We start from the raw sequence: 16,492 nt of genomic DNA on the forward strand, positions 1-16,492 counted from the left end.
CTGGGCTGATGGCTCCGAGCCTGGAGCCTGTTTCCGATTCTGTGTCTCCCTCTCTCTCTGCCCCTCCCCCGTTCATGCTCTGTCTTTCTCTGTCCAAAAATAAAAATAAAAAAAAACGTTGAAAAAAAAAAAATTTTTTTAAATAAATAAATAAATAAAGACCTTCTGATTTTTACAACCTCATTTTAGAGATGTGGCAACGTAAGCCAAAAGCCACCGAGTGACCTGTGCGAGTTCAGAAAGGAACCTAGCCAGAACCCTCAGGAGGGCTTCACTTGTAAGAAGGCGTCCCTTCTTGTAATCCCTCGTAAGAAGCAGGCCCGGGGTCTCTCCCACCCTAGGAGAGCCAGGCAACCCCACTCCTGCAGGGCCCATGCCTAGGACTCACGCTCGGCAGTAGGCAATGAACTTCTTGAGCTTGGCCAGGTCGACCTCACCCTCCACAGCCTGGGTCTGGGTCAGTGCACTCACGTGCAGAGTGACGACGTGCTTGGCCAGCATCTGGGGAGGCAGAGGGGACACTGGGTCAGCCCACAGGCCCTCCCCAGCCTGGATCCCAACACAGAAGTTGAGCAGGCAGGAAGAAGGAGCTGGTAGGGCCAGAACTCGTGGAAAGGAGGAGGCCTCTCTTTCCTCAGGGTCTGTGAGCCGACCGGACAAAATCACAGAGCTGCCAGGGCCGTATCGGCCACAAGGAGAGCATCTGCCTGAGTACAAGCCTCCAGCAAGGGAGGGAGAGCAGAAGCAGAAGCAGAGAGCTCTGACCACGGGGCCCCGGATGCAGCTGAGCCCCACGTCTTTAGGCTTGCCCATTACATAAGCCACTACTTTCTTCCAGAGACGTCCTGGCCAGAGCCGGGCTTCTATTATTTGCAGAGGTCAACTTCCTTGTTTCGTATACAAGGGGCTAAGGCCCGGGGAGGGAATGACTGACCCAAACCGCACAGCCTAACACACACAGGAGGCAGGACTGGACCCCCAGTCCAGTGTTCTCCGCCAGCCACAGCCACCCCTCCTGGGCTGCCCACTTACGGGCAAGTCGGATTGATGGTCAGGACTCTGGGCCAAGCCCCGGTGACCCTCCCCCAGAACTGCGGCCCTGGCTGGACCCGGCCCTGTGCGCCCTGTGGCCCTGGCCGTCTTCAAACGCACCACGTCCCTCTCCTCGTTGTGCTCGTCCTTGACAATGAAGATCATGTCAAAGCGGGACAAAATGGTGGGCATAAAGTCGATGTTGTCCTCCCCCTTCGTCTCATCCCAGCGCCCGAACACCGAGTTGGCTGCAGCCAGGACGGAGCACCGGGAGTTGAGGGTGGTGGTGATCCCAGCCTGAGGGGAGAGGGAGGGAAGCAGACGGCAGAGATGAGAACCCAGGGGCACGTCCCCTCCGTGCGTCCGTGCACATGCGCCCCACGACCCCAGGCCGGCGGCTGCCGCCAGCACAGGCCCTGGCGAACAGCGGCCCCCGGCCAGCACCCTCCCCACGCACGCCAGGCCAGGCTGGACGGGAGCCACGCACCTTGGCTATAGAGATGGTCTGCTGCTCCATGGCCTCGTGGATCGCCACTCGGTCGTCTTCCCGCATCTGTGTGGGACAGGAACGTCTGAGGCCCGGGCGAGGGGGCAGGAGAGCAGCAGGGCAGCAGGAAAACCACAGCAGCTACCAGTCAAGCCCCAACTCTATGCCCGGCGGACGGCAGGAACGTGAAGACGTCTCGCGCCAATGACCACGAACCCACTCTCCAGATGAGGAAACGGAGGCTCAGAGAGGTTAAACTACTTCCCTCGATAACAGGCCCGGAGACTGACCACACCGGGCTCTAAGTCAGAGGCGGTTTGTGCCGTCTTGAGCACAGGAGGCCACACCTCCACCTTCCAGCTGCCAGCCACGTCACCATCAGACTCACCTTGTCAAACTCGTCGATACAGACGACCCCGCCGTCGGCCAGGACCATGGCCCCACCCTCCATGATGAAGTTCCGGGACGAGGGGTCCCTCATCACTGAGGCAGTCAGGCCTGCCGCGCTGCTGCCTTTCCCCGATGTGTACACCTGCAGGGAGAAGGGGAGGGGTCAGGGCCCCGCACATCTCCAGCTCCGCGCTCTGACCCCAGTGAGGCCGGGGCCCAGACTGATGGGGCTGGCTCAAGCTCACACACCAAAGCCGGCCGCAGAGCCCAGGACAGAACCCCAAGCTCCTCCCCTGGGCCAGGAAGGCAGCCCCGGCACCAGTCTGGCCCGGTGGGCGTCCACACGCGCTCTTCACCTGAGCCCCGCCACAACCCTGGGAACCGACCCTCGGGGGCCCGGCTCACAGAGGAGCAAACGGAGACCCGGAGATGAAGGACACACTTCGAGGTGGCCTCAGGGCTGGGACAGGGACGCCTGACCCCCAAGGAGAAGGCTCCCCCGCCCCAGTCCCATCATCTCTGTACAGACTCGAGTACCACATGCTGCCCCTGTGGCAAGTCCCAACCCAGGTGGCCTTACGGTGTAAAATATGCACCCGTTTCAAACTTAGCCCTTAAAAAAAGAAAGGATATGAAGTATCCCACTGCATTTTTTATGTTAAGCTACGAACTAAAACAACACCGCTTCCGATATATTGAGCTACACACAACAGTAAGATTAGTTTCGTCTAATCCTTTTAGTTCTCTAACGTGGCCACCAGAAACTTCAGCCCACTGGGGGCACCTGGCTGGGCCCAGTCAGTTAAGCAGCAGACTTCAGCTCAGGTCATCTCACGGTTCGTGAGTTCCAGCCCCGCGTCGGGCTCTGTGCTGACAACTCAGAGCCCAGAGCCTGCTTCGGATTCTGTGTCTCCCTCTCTCCCTGCCCCTCCCCTACTCGTGCTCTGCCTCTGTCTCTGTCTCTCTCCCAAAAATTAACATTAAAAAAATTTTGTTTTTTTAAAGAAACGTAAGCCCACCCCGATGGCTCATGGCTGTAGTGCACACGTGCTTGTCAGGCTGCTCTGGCACGGAGCCCGTGGCATACTTCCGGTCTATCCAGACTACAGCTCCCGCTGGCACAGCCCTGTCCCACTGGCCACGATGGCCATCCCCACCCTCTCTGAGCCCCCAGGCCCCCAATCACTGCACAGAGCACCCCGCCTACCACACACCTGGGGTCAGATCCCTGTGCTTGCACTTACTAGCTGTGGGACCCCGGGCAAAACGGAGCTCTTCTGTACCCGTTTCCTCCTCCTTAAAGGGGTCACAACACCCACCGTGCAGCAAGAAGGTCAGGTGAGTAAATCTACGTAATGCACTGCGAGCAGGGCCCGGCCCTTAATCTTCACGTGATTATTACCAACATTATGGCCCAGTGGGTAGATAAACAGAGTCTCGGGGACAATAGGTGACTTGCTTGCAGTCCGTGACCAGCCAGCTACTGGCCAGGCAGAGATCCAGAGCCTGTGCTCTCAGGCCGCACTCCACCCACGGCCCCAAACCGACCCACACCCATTGGTTCCCTTCTTCCTCCCTCTGTGCCGTCCTGACCACAGGCGAGAGGAACGAGAAAGAGATTCCAGGAAGCCAGCTGCCCCAGGGGTCCTGGGGACCCAGTAGCCTTGCCTGCAGCCTGCCTCCCTACTGGGGTGGCCAAGCAGAGCAGTGAGCCCTAGGCACTCACCCCGATGGGAGAGCACTTCTCCACAAACTTCAGCAGCTGGGACTTGGCTGTCCCCGGGTCCCCCAGCATCAGCAGGTTGATGTCTCCTCGGCGGGTGAGTCCATCAGGGAGCCTGGGGGAGGACGGGCAGGTGGGCGAGGCTGGCACTTGGGCTGGTCATGGGGAGGGCTGGCAGTCGGCCCCCCAACCGGGTTATCACGAGCCTCAGAGCAGCAGGCAGCCAGGAGCTCCGGGCTGAGACCCTCGTTCACAGCCGCCGTGTCCCCTAGCCTTGCCCATGGTAACAATGGGGGAGACAGCTTGCCTCCAGGGCACGGACAGCCAAGGAAACGGGACACCACAGATGAACCACAAGCCAGCTGACAGCAAGCCTGGTTGATGGGGAAGGAGCCTGGGAGTAGCAGGCAAGGCTGAGGGTCCCAGGAAAATGAAAAGAACATTCAAGTCCTGACCATCAGCAGCTACCCTCGTAGGGGCCAAGTTACTCATCCCCTCCAAGATCTGGGGGGACCCAGACCCCCACCTCTTTCGGGAGCCCCCAAACAGCAGGCAGGCGATGGCCTTCTTCATGTCCGTTCCACCGAAGATGGACGGGGCGATGCTCTTGGAGATGACCTCATAGACATTGGGCAGGGCGGCCAGGCGCCGGAACTCCTCCTCCTCCTGTGGGGTCACGGGCCCGGCAAAGCTGCGGCCTGGGTGGGCCGGGGAGGGACGGTGTGTGAGTGCTACGTGACGGAGACCCTGGCCAGCCCACCGCCCGATCAGGGCGCCCTGCGGGGCAGGGCCTCAGAGCTGGGACGCCACAAGCCTGAGCAGAGACCCCGGTTCTGCCCGCCAGGAGTCGGCCTGTGCTCAGGGTCCAGTAAGTGAGGGTAATGGGTTCTGAGGAGCTAGGGGGCTAGATCGCAGACGCCCTTGGGGACCGCTGGGAAGGGTGGGGACAGGGAAATCAGGAGGCCCGGCAGTGATCCAGAGGAGAGATGACAGGGGCTCGGCCCAGAGTGCAGCACAGCCAGGACCCCAAAGCCAACTCACCAGAGCCATCTGTGTCCACCTGGATGCCCAGGACACGGATGTAGGAGCTCCGGATGCCCACACCCACCCTGTCACGGCCCCTGCTGGAGGTCAGGCCAAACTTCTTGATGGAATAGATGCCCATGATGGTGACCCTGTTCCCGGGGACAACCTTGTCACACAGGTACCTGAAGGAACAGGGAAGAAGGAGAAACAAAGATGAGAGCCTGGTGGAGACAGGGAGGTCTCTGACCCGCTCACCCACCCTGTCACACTCATGGTCCACCTTATCATCTATACCAGAGGCCTCCCCGCCTGAGCTGGCTCCAGCTGGCTCCGTGTTGGCTCCCCACCCCTTCACAAGCCCCATCCCCGTCTCATTTGCTGTCAGACTCGCCGCGGGCTCCCCAAGCCTTCCTCCTCAGGCCCTCCAGCCTCTCTGCAGGGGCCACCCCCACTTCTGCCTCTTCATGGCCCCATGAGCTCCGTTCCGTCAACTCATTTTGCCTCTGGACTTCCACGTTCTCTTCTCAAAACGAAGGTGCTGGAAGAAGGCAATCTCCGAGCCCCTCCAGCCAGAACTGGAGCAGTGGGGACGCTGGGGTGTACATCCGGACCCTGCCACTCAGAAGTCACCGCACATCTCTGAGCTTGGGGGGGTGGGGGCAGCGATATCACAGGATCAAGAGAGGAAACAACCCAAAAGTGCTTTCCGTGCGGGAAAGAGTCACATGCCACCAAGGAGCATCACCATCACTGTCACTGTTCTGAGAGGATTCTAAGGCCCTTCTTCCCACACACCACTGCTTGAGTCTGGATTACAGACTGCTTGGAGAATAACCTAATCAACAACAAACACTCAATTTGTATTAAGGAACTATGCTAAACCCATGCATCTTCCAATTACCATCTCCCAGCAGCCTAACTAGAGATTCAGGACCATCATTATGCCCATCTTCCTGATGAACAAACCGAGGCTTTGCCAACTCATGTAACTCACTCAAGTCTGACCTCTACACGTCCCACTGCCACTGACGAAGCTAACAAGACCTGTGGATCCACGCCTCAGGAAACCACACAGCACAGGACACCTGCACACACACCCAGGTGCACCAGCCCAGGTGACGAACCCCCATCACGTTGCCAAGTCTTCCGCTCAGGTGGCCGAGAGGGGATCAGACTCTAGTCAAGGACCCTCCCCTCCTTCCCGATCCTTCAGCAAAACCCAAGGAAGAGGGTGAACAGAGAGCCAGGGATGCAGGTGAGGCAGGGGCTCTCCTGGCTCCGAGGGCTGCGGGGACCCCCCCAGGAAAAACCCAGAACCAAAGCCCTCACGGAGCCAGTCGGCCTCTTGGGGTTCCAGGTCCAGCACCCACATGGCAGGGGCTACATGCCCTCACAGACTCTGGGAAGACAGGATGAGCGGAAACATGGGAGGCACGAGGGTGCCAGCGAAGGGGTGTTCCATGACGAGCCACCCTCTCCGCCCACCACACTCACTCGGCCACACCCAGCACCTGAGCTGGGGACTTGGCCTGGTCGCCGCCCCGGTGGGAGCCCCTCCCTGCCCCCAGCCCCAGCCTGTGTCACCTGTCGCAGTAGAGCTGCATGTGTCTGGGCATCTCGCCGTGAGGCACCGCGTCGGGCAGCTCCTGCAGCTTGAGGGTCTGGAAGTCCACACACTTACACTTGTCGGGCATGATGAAGTACGGGTCCAGCGGGCACTTGGGGCGCCCAGCCTGATCCCTGCACAGGGAAAGGAGAAAGGGTCACCAGAGCTCCCCTGAGAACCCAAACCCCAGGGAGCCCATCCCAGGAGTCGGTGACAAGCTCTGGTCCACAGCAAGTTGAGGGTCTCCGCAACAGCGGGGCAAGGCCCTTAAAAGGAGTGCAGCTCTGTGGGGTACCACGAGCCAGGTGAGGAACGGGGAGGTCTGCTCTAGGCCCGGCTCCTCCTCCTTGCAGACAGGTCACACTTCCAAGCCCCACAAGCGTCTCGGGGTCCCCACAGGTAGAGGAGCCAAATCACCAGTGACCTTATGAAACCCCCGCTCAAATCCCAGGACCTCTCGGTGAGGGTCTGGGCACCTAGAGACCATCCTCAGGGTCCAGGCCTCTATTCACCTCCACTTGACGAAGTCACAGTTCAACTATTACAGAGGCGTTAGAGCAAAGCACCCCCTACGTGCCAGACACAGTTCTACAGGCCAGGGACATGGTAGTGAGCCCCTGCTCGTATGAACTTATGTTCTAGTCAGGAAGAAAAAGCCAGCCAACGAATGACTCCATAACAGGACGACAGGCAGTGCTCCATGCTGTGAAGTCGGTGGGTAAGAGAGTGACTGGGCACGCACACACCCAGTGTAAGCTGGAGGCCTGGGGGAGGACCTCTATGAGAGGACAGAAGAGAAAGCTGATGGAAAAAGTGAGAATGTGGACTGTGGAGGTCAGAGGAAAGAATGTTCTAGGCAGAGGAAATAGCATGTTCAAAGGCCCTGTGTTAGGAGGGAGGCAGCAAGGCTGGGTCCAGAGTTGGGGGAGGACCGGAGGCCAGAGAGGGCTGTGGAGGGCCATGCGGGCCAGGACAGCGCTGGTCTCTGGGTGACACGGAAACGGCTGGGTCACCTGCGGCTGCAGAGTGGAGAACAGACTGGGAGATGAGGGTGGGCCCGGGATTCACCACTCCAGATAAGAGGACAACAGACATGCCCAGGAGGTTAAGAAAAGGTCTGGTTCTCTACATGCAATCTTAAGGGCAGAGCCAAAAGGACTTCCCAGAAACATTCTGAGACCGAGCACTTGGGCCTGGGCACCTGAAAAGATGGGGCTCCCATCTGGGGCGGGGGAGGGGAGCTGTGGAAGGACAGATCTGGGGGGTGGGATGGAGGTCAGGTCAGTGTGGTTCAAATCTGCAATGTCCCCTGGGCACCAGCTTGGGGGCATCCCGCCCACAACCAGGTCTGACTCTGGAGTTCAGGGGAGACACATGTGAGTGTCGTCTGCACGTGGATGATTCTTAAAGCCCGAGACCACTCAGGGAATGAGTGCAGAAGGGAGCATGGCTGAGCCCAGGGCACTGCCGACACTTTGGTCAGGTAGCTGAGGGGGACAAGCAGAGGCCAATGAGCAGCCTGAGAGAGGGCGTGGGCCTTTCAGACCAGGGGTGGAGATCATTTTCTGTAAGAGACAGAGTGTAAACATTCGGTGTTACGGGCCAAGAGGCCACACACGCAGTCTCTACAGTGCAAATGTGGTCATAGGCAACGTGTAAATGAATAAGCGTGCTATGTCGCTGGCCCGGCTGCCCCAGCAAGCCAGTTTGCTTCAGAAGACTCCAGACAGACTCATCCCCCTGGAGTGCTTTCCCCTTCGAACGCTGGGTTCCCCGCACAAGTCGTCTGGACGTGCCGGTGGGAACAGAACTCACCAATGGAGAAGGACGTGGCCCCTGGTTCTCAGCCCTGAGCCCCAGCGCACCCGCCCGCACCACCCCCACAGGGCACGCCTCTGCCCCAGCCCCTCTCCCTGCAGGCGCTGCAGGCTGGTCCCTATGCTTCCCGTCTCCACTCAGATGTCCCTCCCCCCACAAGGCCCTGGGGCCCCCCGCAAGGCCCACTCACGTGTTGCACTTCCTAGGCAGGGCGTAGCCCTCCAGGCCGGGGCGCATGGCGATGTTGCTGAGCGTGTTGCGGCAGCTGCGGCACTGGATGGAGATGCGGGTGGCCTTGGCTCGGACCCCAGACGCCGAGATGATGATGCCAGGAATCTTTACCAGGTGCGACATCATGTCCGACTGCAAGAGAGCCATCCAGAGGGCGGTTGATTAAAGGGAGACAGGGACCCCAGAGAGTGCACGGGAAAATCTTTTTCTCATGTATGCAGAAGTACTGAGAGATAAAGTGGCACTTCTGTAATTTATTTCAAAGTACTCTGGCAAAAAAAAAAAAAAAAAGAAAAGAAAAAAAGAACAAAGGCAAAATGTTAACCACTAAACCTAGGTTAAGGTATATGAGATTCATTACACTATTCCATTTCCATGTGTAATTTTCCATAAGACAAAACAAGAAAAGTTCCTTTCAGGGGAACCTTGCTGGCTGAGTCAGTAGAACACGTGACTCTTGATCTCAGGGCCTTGAGTCGAAGCCCCACATTGGGTGGAAGCTTCCTTAAAATTAAAAAGTTAAAATTAAAAGGACTTTAATATTTATTTTTGAGAGTGAGAGTGAGAGACACAAAGCATGAGTGGTGGAAGGGCAGAGAGAGAGAGGGACACACAGAATCCGAAGCAGGCTCCAGGCTCTGAGCAGTCAGCACAGAGCCCGATGCCGGGCTCGAACCCACGAAACCGCGAGATTGTGACCTGAGCCAAAGTCGGACGCTCAACTGACTGAGCCACTCAGGAGCCCAAAATTAAAAAGATTTTTTTTTAAAAGTTCCTTTCGCTATCTTTTCTTCCAGTTCCCAGTGGCTTTCCTGGGACAGGCAGGCTACAGGTTCATGCTGGCACCCCCTCCACCAAAGCCTGGGAGATGGGAGGCGGAGAAGGAAAGAGGCTGGCCCCCTCTATGCTAAGTAAGGCCACATGTGCCCATCACAAGCCGGGGACACCGGAACTGTTGGAACCACCCCAGAGCATGTTTTTCAGACAACAATCTACAAAGACGCGGGCACCTGGCACTCCAGAATCCCGAAGGACTGGGGTAGTCTCAGCCCCTCCGAGCCATCCCTGACCAGTGATCCTCCTAGAGAGGGCTCCTCCTCTACTGTAGGAAACCCATCACCTGAAGTGGGTCATTCAATGTGTTCTCCAATGAGTCTGACAGTCGGAAGCGTGTCCCTGGGGGGAAGTGGAGGCTTGCCTCCCGCATAAAACAGCTGCCCCCCAAAACAGGTCCAATGCCGCTTCCACAGAAAAGCGTGATACTGAGTTTAATTCCAAACATAGTCACGGAGCCCTTCCCTGGTGCTGGGAATAGATAAAGCCGACAAGCTCCAGAACTCACAGCCCTGCTTCGGGAACAGACCTGCATCGTGCCAGCCAAAGGCGGCTTGACAGGGACCCCCAAGAGAGCTGCAGGATGTGGAGTAGATCTGTCAAGCAAAGACCAGAGCATGGCCTTAAGGGTATGACGCACGATGAGGAGGTGCCATTAGCTAAAAGGGTGACATTTGGGCCCCGCGATGGAGCATGCCGAGTACAGCCAAGTGCATCACCTCCTTAGATTCCAACCACCACCCTGTAAAGGAACGACTAACGTCACGACCATCACTTCCTGCTCACTGCTCCCCTGGCTCTCACTCCTGCCAATTTTATAAGTTGTCCTCCACGTGGCAGCCAAAGGGACTGTTTGCCAATGGAACCAGCCCACTCGAATACCTAAACACCCCCTGCTTTCCTACCGCGCTCCATACAGAATCCAAGCGCATTTCCATGGCTGGAAAGCCCGGGCCCTCTGGCCTCTTCCTCCCTTCCCCCTTCCTTCCCTCAACCCTCATGTTCACTGGGGTCCGGCCACACTGGTTCCTTCTTGTTCCCTGAAGCATACCACTGTCCCCACCTCAGTGCCTTTGCACCTGCTTCTCCTTGAGCCTGGAATGTTCTTCCCTTGGGCTGTCGCGCAGCTGACTATGACTCACTCAGACTCACTCCAACATCACTTCCTGAGAGAGGCCTCTTCTGACCGCCATCCACCTCCCTCGGCCACTGTCATATTTACTCACGTTTCTCTTTCCTTCATGACTCCTATCACAGCTCCTGAAGTTATCTCAAAGTCCTGTATCTGTCTCTCCCACCATAAGCTCTGTGAGAACTGAGTCCTGTCTGTTTACATGAGGGTCTAGCCCACACGTGGAGCACAGCAGCCTTCATTATCTGTCAACTAAAACAAATAAACCCCTCAGATGCCAGCCCCTCCTGCTTCCCGATCACTCTTAGCCTCGCCGGCTGTCCTTCAGCATGGCCTTGACCATACATACCATGCCCCCCTCACCACTCAGGCTTTGTCCAGGCTGTACCTCTGCCTCCCTGGAATGTTCTCCCAACTGTCTGCCCACTGCTCGGTCTCCGCTCAGATGGTTCTCCACCAGGGAAGCTTTCTGTCTTTCCCACAGGGCCACCCCCCTGATTTCTTCCACTGCACTTAGGAACATCCAAAAATCATCACGGGTGGGGCTCCTGGGTGGCTCGGTCAGTTGAGCATCCGACTCTTGATTTCGGCTCAGGTCATGATCTCATAGTTCGAGATCAAGCCCTGCCTCGGGTTTTGCACTGTGCTTGGAATTCCTCCCCCCACCCCGCCCCTCCCCGCCCCTCCCCACCTCGCATGCACGCTTGCTCATTCCCAAAAATAAACATTAAAAAAAAATAGGTAACTAAAATCACCCTGGGTGATATTCACTGCTTTACTCAGGGCTCCCCCCACACCCCACGGGTGGACATAAACCCCACACAAGAGCTTTTTGTTTAGCTCAATGTGATTTCTCCAAGAACCAACTCAATGCCTTGCCCACAGAAGGAGCTCAGTAAACATTTGTCCTATGAGTTAATTTTACAGAGGAGGAAACTGGCTCAGAGAGGTTGAGTGAGCTGCCCAGGGTCACACAGCTGGCACTTAGATCTGCCTTGGTCTGAAGCCCCAGTGCACCATGCAGCAGCCACTGCCACCCTCAGACCAGCCTCTAAGGGGACCCACCTTCAGGCTACGAATGCTGGACGGGCTGGCATCGGACTTGAGCATGACTTGAATGTCCTGGAGCACCTCCTCGCCAGTGGGCCGGGGCCGGGTCACCTCATCAGCCACCTCCTTGGCAGCCTCCTCCAGCTGAAGAGGAAGGAGACAGCTGTTGGTGACCAGAGCAGGACCGGCCCTGGAGCGGGGAGGGGAGGTTCAGGGACGGGGTCCCACTCACCAGCTGCAAGTGCTCGGCTGGCTGCTTATACAAGTAGTCAGCCAGGTCCTCATCAAAGCTGGCCAGGTCCTCCACCTCCACTTCGATCCAGTACTCCCCCAGGTTGTAATGGCGCTTGAGTTCATCCCTGCGGTGGGCAGGTGGCAGGGTGGGGGAGGGGGAGGGTGCAGAGGAGATCAACACTGGCCGAGGCTCACCTGCACCCCAAATCTGCCCACACCAGCACCACCACTGCCCGCCCCCTCCTCTTCCCAAATACACATCGAGTTCCAGGTGGTTCTGTGACGTAACCCTGCGGAGGCTCCCTGCTGCCGACAGAGGTATATCCTCCAAAAAAAAAAAAACAGGTTCTGTGGAGATCGTCCACAAGATGGCCGAAGCACAGTTCAACACTCCAACACAGGGTTGTGTGCACACACAGGTCGGTCTGGAAGACTCAGCTCTTTCGCTGCAGGACTCCCTGGAGCCTTTTACTTTCTCCTGGAGACTAACCTAACACACACCTCAAACCTGGGAGCCCAAAGACAGCAGAGACTGTGTCTGTCTTAACCACCAGATGCACTTTTTACAGAGCATCCTATGGGACTCTTGTCCCAAAACACACTTAGGGACCACTGACTTACACAGGGCCCTCTCCTCAGTCTCATCTCAGACCTTATCCCCCCCCCCCCCGCCTTATGTCCCAGAGCCACACACAAAATGACCACCCTGGCCCAAAAAGCCCCTTGCTATTATAAAAAGCCACTCCTACCTCTCTGCCCATGCATGCAACTGCCCCTCTCAGGAATGCCTTCCACACGTGAAACTCTTCTCTCAGCTAGGGGTTAAACTTGGGCTCCTCTGGAAGCCCTCCCTAACTTCCTTCTATATTCCTCCTTTTTTTTTTTTTCCTTTAATTTCTTTTCATGTTTATTTATTTATTTTGAGAGAGAGACAGAGCACGAGCGGCGGAGAAGACAGAGAGACAGAAAGAGAGAGAGAATCCCAAGCAGGTCCCGCACCGTCAGCGAAGAGCCCAAAGTGGGGCTTGAACCCATGAACCTCGAGATCACAACCTGAGCTGAAATCCAGAGCCAGACACCCAAATAACTGAGCCACCCAGGCACCCATATAGTCCTCCTTTGAGGTAACTGTCACTTTGTAATCGTCTCTTGGCCTCTATGCCTTGCTCCCACTGACTTGTAAGCTTCACGGACCTAAGAGCTTCTAAAGGGTAAGCAATAGGCCTTTCCATCTTCATACCTCAATGCCTAGCACAATGCTTGGCACACAGATGGTCAATGTCAGCTGGTACATGAATAGGGGGAGGCACCATTTACTGATGACACAGAGACTGTTACTTGGAAGTCACTCAATAATTGGTCCTGCCCAAGCCTGAACCTACAAATCCACCTCTGCCTTTTAAGGTGCTAGGGACAGAGGCTGGACCTGCAAGGATCTGGCATGATGCCGCGATTATACAATGACAAAGAGCAGGTTCAGTGGAACAGTGCCTGGCCCGCAGCAGGTGCTGATCAATGGAAGTTGCAAATCAGAATGGCTGCATGAATGAAGTAAATAAATCCTAACTACCACCTGCACCTTTTACACCCACAGAGAACTTGAGTTTGGGAGACATCAGAGACAGTACACGGAAAAACAACAAGAAGCAAACGACCAGAAACAAGTCATGGGTTAAAAAAAAAAAAAAAAAAAAAAAAAAAAATCAAAGGACCCTAGGAGCTCTAGCTGGCTGTTAGGAGCCCACTCAACAGGTGACCACTCAAAAGTTACCTTCAGGTACAACACGTACAAAAACCAAAGGCCACAAGGGTGCGGCCGGATGAAGCACGGCTGGGACCCCGATCCTCGGACCTGGGACATGCTCCCTCATTTCTCTGGGCCCGTGTCCCCCCATTCGTGCTCTACGACACTAGCCGGCTCTGAGTGATGACGTGCGACCCCTGTCGGCGCCACACTTGGGGATGGGGGGGTCTGTGTGCCCCCCTTCCTCCTGTCCTGCTCCAGCCCGCACCTGTATTTGAAGGTGAAGCCGGTGCGGTCGGTGCCCACTCGGTACTGCCGCAGGAACTCCTTGAAGCGCCTCTGCAACTGCGATTTGCGGGCCTGCCCCTCGTCGGCCGCGGTGTCCCCCCCGAAGCTGTCGCTGTAGAAGATGCCGGGGTCGTCGAAACCCGACATGACTGCGCCTGGCGCGGGGACAAACAGCTGGAGCCGGCGGGGGTGGGCTCGGCTCCGAATGCGGGGCGGGGGGACCCCAGTTCGCCGGCGAGAACGCCTGCCCACCCTGCAGCGCCCTCGGTTGCTGAGACCTGCAGACCCCCCCCCGCCCCCGGTCTCACCTCTGCGACCCCACAACCCCCCGACCCGGGTACACCAGCACCTCCACTCACCGCCGCCGAGTTTCGCGGGAAAAACGAGACGCCGCGTTCGGGCGCCGCGGCCGCTGCGTCCCCATTGGCTCGCTGAGGTTCCACAGCCAGCGATTGGACCGCTCTGCGCCCGCGAGCCCCACCTTCCGGACAGGCCGCTGGAGCGGATTGGCTGCGGGGCCCGTGACGTCACGTCCCTGGCCTCCTTCCGGGCTCCATTTTGCTTGCCGGACAATTTGGCGCGAAACTTCTGATCCGAGAGGAAGCGGCGGCGCGGGGCGGGAGCCAAGATGGCGGAGGGAAGGCCTTCGCGCTGGGGGCGGTGGGCGCGGTGCGAGGGCTGCCTGTGGACACTCCTCAGGCCCTTTACAAGCCTCGTGAGACCATGTCCGCCTCCAGAGCCAGGGGCTGGGAGAAGTGGGGGTTCCGAAGCTGTCGGTCCCGCGCAAACCCGCTCGCCCCCCTCGCCGGGCTCTCCGTGGCACACACCTTTCCAGACGGTGGGGATGAGTTAGAAATAAGTCGCCTCTGGATCCAAAATGGTCCCGGGGGTGTTTTCTTCGACCCAAAGGGTGATTTTTCTTTTTCCATCGTAGACGACTTTTCGTTATTTGCCAGTGCTTAAAATTTGCGAAAGTTCACGACCCCAGATACCCAACCTCGCTTGGAAAAATGGGAAGATTTGGTAAAACTTGGCGTTCTCAAGCAGCAGCGAGGGCTGCATCATCTCTCTTCCCTTGTCTACCGTTCCCACCCTCCACGATGAACAACGGCAAATGTTTCCTTCCCTTTGCCACAGGCATGTAAACCTATTTACTGGGGGGTGTAAAATACCAGTATTTTTACAGTGTGTAACAAAATCAGATAAATCTGAAATTTGCTTTTCTCGTTAACACTTCCTGGAAGTCTCTCTGAGGACAGGATAGATTTGTGTCATTCTATTATTTTTATTTTTTTAAGTAATCTCTACACACCCAACGTGGGGCTTGAACTCACGACTCCAAGATCAAGAGTTGCACGCTCTTCCAACTGAGCCAGCCAGGTGCCCCTGAACTCATTCTACTTAACAGCTCATAATTCTCCATAGTATGAATAGAATACAGATTATTCAGCCCTTTTCCTGTTAGTAGAATCAAGATGGTTTGTTTCCCTGTCTGTCCCCTCCCTCTTTTCCCTTTTCACTACAAATAAGGAATATTGACATCCCTTTCACAGAAAACTGGAAACGAGGCCTATGGTGGGAAGATCTACAGCCGCTATTTGGATGCCTACTCTTTGCAAACATAATGTCATCATAATCAGTGGCTCCTGGACCTGATTGCACTTTGGACTCTCTCAGCTTTTCACAAAACAGGATTCCAGAATCAGAACCTCTCGGGTGGGACCCAAGATCCCCTGGGGTGATTCTGACAGCACTGTCCACAGACGGGTGTTTAGACACCCCTGGCCCCTCCACCAGCTGCAGAAGGTAGTTGTATTACTCTTTCATTTTGCCAGTGAACAAAAGGAGACCAAGTGCCTCGTCCAAGGTTCCAGACTTAGTGACAAAGCCAGGACAAAGTTCTCCAAACTCCCCCGTCATCACGTGCTAGTGGTATAAGGAAACACTTTGTCCCCTGCTTTCTCAACTACACCTTAAGCGAGGACTTTTCACTTTCCTAAATTGGGAAGCTACACTATTAATATTTCAGTGGCTCTCATGACTTAGGGGGAAAAAATCGGGGCTTTAGAGCTGGACAGACCTGGCTTAAATCCTTCCTGACCCCCAGAGCACCCTGCGCAGGTTTGCTGTGAGGATTAAACGAGATGACAGGTGGGGTGACACAAAAATCGCTTAGCCCAAATCACAAAACCCCGATCACCCTCCTTTCAAAATAGGAGCTGACGTTGGGCGATGTTGACATTTTACACGCCTCTCGTTTGCTTCTCCAGACAGGCAGGTGATGTGGGTCTCACCGCATTCGTGTTGCAGATGACAGGACTGAGCCCCACAGAGGTTAATAACGAACGTCCACAGCCACGCTCCATAGCAGAGTGGCACATCTCACTGTAGTCCCAAAGATTCGCTGTTATCGACTGGATAAATTTTATCCCATAAACTGCTCGTTGCCGCCTAACAGGGCAATGTCATCCTCAGTAAAGCAGTCCTGCGTCCAACAAGGTTCCGCACAAAGCTGCACACACCCACTGCCCAAAAGCTCGCCCCCCACATTCCCACACCGGAGACCAACATCCAAAACTGGTTCCTTCCACCCCCACCTTCGCCCCTTCTCCCCACCAGGCATTCAAGAAACAAGTAGGGGAAAGGTCAGCTCCCCAAGGGTAACAGCGCCCAAGAAAAACACTTCAAGTTACTATCAGGCAATGTAGTTTATTATTTCACACAAAAGTTAGCGACCAAGGCCACAGTGTCGTTAAAACACCTCCCTCCCCACCCCCCCCACCCAAACTCGCCCCACCCCCGCTATAAAAACAGAACACAACAAAATACCACAGTTCACATTGAGCCAGGAACACAAAGTGGCTCCGACAAAAACAAGACAAACACAAGACACAACA

The 16,492-nt window shown here is 56.3% G+C and overlaps 1 protein-coding gene across 4 annotated transcripts in view; it reads right to left on the reverse strand.

Annotated features, from left to right (window-relative positions):
• The window catches only part of MCM5 (minichromosome maintenance complex component 5), a 109,814-nt gene extending 95,788 nt beyond the window's left edge, over positions 1-14,026 (reverse strand). For 2 of the 4 annotated variants that reach the window (XR_009265359.1, XM_058741455.1), the window contains exons 1-13: positions 13,904-14,026; positions 13,576-13,750; positions 11,562-11,688; positions 11,345-11,473; positions 8,273-8,445; positions 6,243-6,398; positions 4,674-4,840; positions 4,159-4,330; positions 3,636-3,747; positions 1,908-2,051; positions 1,520-1,585; positions 1,153-1,329; positions 389-501 (exon numbers count right to left, since the gene is read on the reverse strand). Coding sequence is in view for 3 of the 4 variants with exons in the window: in XM_058741455.1 (XP_058597438.1) it covers positions 389-501; positions 1,153-1,329; positions 1,520-1,585; positions 1,908-2,051; positions 3,636-3,747; positions 4,159-4,330; positions 4,674-4,840; positions 6,243-6,398; positions 8,273-8,445; positions 11,345-11,473; positions 11,562-11,688; positions 13,576-13,742 (1,703 nt within the window). In the remaining variant the exon portion in view is untranslated. The remainder of the gene's footprint in view (positions 1-388; positions 502-1,152; positions 1,330-1,519; positions 1,586-1,907; positions 2,052-3,635; positions 3,748-4,158; positions 4,331-4,673; positions 4,841-6,242; positions 6,399-8,272; positions 8,446-11,344; positions 11,474-11,561; positions 11,689-13,575; positions 13,751-13,903) is intronic. The other 2 variants (XM_058741456.1, XM_058741457.1) reach the window with 2 other exon arrangements.
• Between the last annotated feature and the right edge of the window lie 2,466 nt (positions 14,027-16,492).

The sequence above is a fragment of the Neofelis nebulosa genome, chromosome 8 (genome assembly GCF_028018385.1).
Source record: "Neofelis nebulosa isolate mNeoNeb1 chromosome 8, mNeoNeb1.pri, whole genome shotgun sequence".
Taxonomy (NCBI): domain Eukaryota; kingdom Metazoa; phylum Chordata; class Mammalia; order Carnivora; family Felidae; genus Neofelis; species Neofelis nebulosa.